A 2,180-nucleotide genomic window follows, 5' to 3' on the forward strand; every position below is an offset into this window, starting at 1 on the left:
GTATAAATGTTGTGTATTTTTTGTTTTTAATGTGTATAATTCATTTTTGTTTTAAATGAAATGAATAAGCTAACTAAACTAAACTAAACAAAATATTGATTAAGATAGCTGGGACAAAATTGCGACAAAATTAGTCTGCCTTATGTTGTCTTATTTTGAAAATATGGATGTTGTGCTTGTTCCTTTTCCTGTTGGTGCGAAGTAGATTGACTCCGGAGCAGCTCCGGCGTCCGGCAAAAATAGAATTGGATCTACAGTAATTTTGGCAGATCGCCGTCCACTCACCGCCGCCGTGCAGAGYCAGTGTAAATACTCTCATTGATTAATATATTTGCTGCGGAGGTCGCAATATAGCAGAGCCGCATCTAGTGTAGATTAGGGGTAAGTCAGCTGTGAATGAGTGGTTAGGGGAGTCGTTCCTCTAATGCGAGAGTTGGCGGTTCGATTCCACCGCTATTAGGTCACATGTCGAAGTGTCCCTGGGCAAGACACTGAACCCCCACTGCCTCTGATGTGTCATTAGTCTCTATAGATTAATTTACCTATATTAACTTTGTAGAGAGATTTAGTAGAGTGCTGATGAATGTAGGCAAATGAGGGCATAGATTATTGTGTAAAGTGCTTTTAGTTTCCTGGTTGAATAGAAAGACACTATATAAAGTACAGTATAGTATATTTACCATTTAGTTTACAAAATCTTGTTTCAGTCAAAACTGTTTTTAATTGCAATGTAGTGCAAAATAATCTTTCTTGTTTAGGTCCTAAAGATTCTATAATATTTCTATAATCTAATTTTGTTTGAAGTGCGATTAGGGGTTTATTAATAATCCTTTTCTAAAGGCGCTGGAGCCTTTTAACTGTAGTTGAATCATGAGGTGCCTAACAACTCCCATCCCAAACATTCTCATTTCTCGCTTTCTCAATAGAGAATAATTCAAAAAAAAAAAAAAACTTTCATTGTGTGACACAAACCTACCTGCTGTATACCAACTGCGTATGTCTTCAAAAAAAAGTCTGCAAACTCATAATATTCCTTTGTCACGTTGCCAGGACTGCCATACCTATGATTGAAAACAGAACAATGAGGGTTGGAAAAACTCTAACGTTGCTTCATGGTGATGATATACAGCTCCTGGACTCACCGCTCAAACAGTCTGGTGATAATATGTAGTGCCCACTTTTTACACTTCCACCATCCCAGCTCAGGACGATCATCTTCATCAACCTCCAACATCTCCTGACAAACACACATCAGAGGCAATTTCACAAGGTGTTGAAGACTGGACCAACATTTATACAGCTGCTGGTTCAGTCTGACCTGAAGCTGAACAACTTGTTAGTTTTCACAAAGTCTGAATGAAACTATGAATGCGTTGTTTTATATACAGAACAATAATGCAGTATAATTTAAATTCACCAGGCGAGGCTGTCCAGGTACAGAAGCTGCAGCTTACAACAACTTGAAGCCAGGAGGTCCAGGAGTTCATAGAATTATTTTTAATTTAACTAGAACGGTGGAGGTTTAGCTAATGCTAGCTAACAGTTGACGAGCCGAGACACGTCCACTCGCTGTGCTTCACTCTACTCTGGCAGAATCAGTGAGYCGGGTGGGAAGAGTTCAAACAACCTCTATGGGTTTTCAGAAAAACTCAGCTGGATCACACACAGCCTGCCCAGTGAGGAACAGAGCCAGCCGCTCCAAGCTGACAGTGCTTTGTCTTTTCTCCTCATGATTTTAATTCACATGTTTACAGTCGGTCAGATTTTTTTTTACTCAGTAACAGAAAGGTTTTAAAATGTAACTACCGTAAGTAAAATACTTTAAATAAAACCTACTCAAGTAAAAGCAGAAATTGGAATAATCACTCCAAAAATTACAAATGACACAAAATTCTTACTTACTTACATAACGCAAGTAAATGTAATTCGCTACTTTCCACCCCTGGTTGGGCTGTATAAASGAAAAGTGCGCAGAAACGTGTGTGTTCACGGTTTTATACATCTGAATTTTTTTTTGTGCGGTGCACTGTTCAAAATTTGTCCATAAGCCAACTTTTAGTGCGAAAGTTGCACACTCCTTCATACATGTGGCCCCAGGTCTGCTGAGAAGACCACTGGTGTTGATCTATCCACACTGCTGGATCTGATATCAGATTTTTTTCTGCTTAGCCTTCAGAGGA

At 39.0% G+C, this 2,180-nt stretch overlaps 1 protein-coding gene across 1 annotated transcript in view; it reads right to left on the minus strand.

Annotated features, from left to right (window-relative positions):
* Positions 1-2,180, minus strand: part of ipo8 (importin 8) — a gene marked incomplete in the record, with an annotated part of 58,989 nt that overhangs the window by 39,961 nt on the left and 16,848 nt on the right. The window contains 2 exon segments of the mRNA XM_014029392.1: positions 977-1,061; positions 1,143-1,237. Of these exon segments, the coding sequence (XP_013884846.1) occupies positions 977-1,061; positions 1,143-1,237 (180 nt within the window).

Source organism: Austrofundulus limnaeus, unplaced genomic scaffold, assembly GCF_001266775.1.
Source record: "Austrofundulus limnaeus strain Quisiro unplaced genomic scaffold, Austrofundulus_limnaeus-1.0 Scaffold895, whole genome shotgun sequence".
Lineage (NCBI taxonomy): Eukaryota > Metazoa > Chordata > Actinopteri > Cyprinodontiformes > Rivulidae > Austrofundulus > Austrofundulus limnaeus.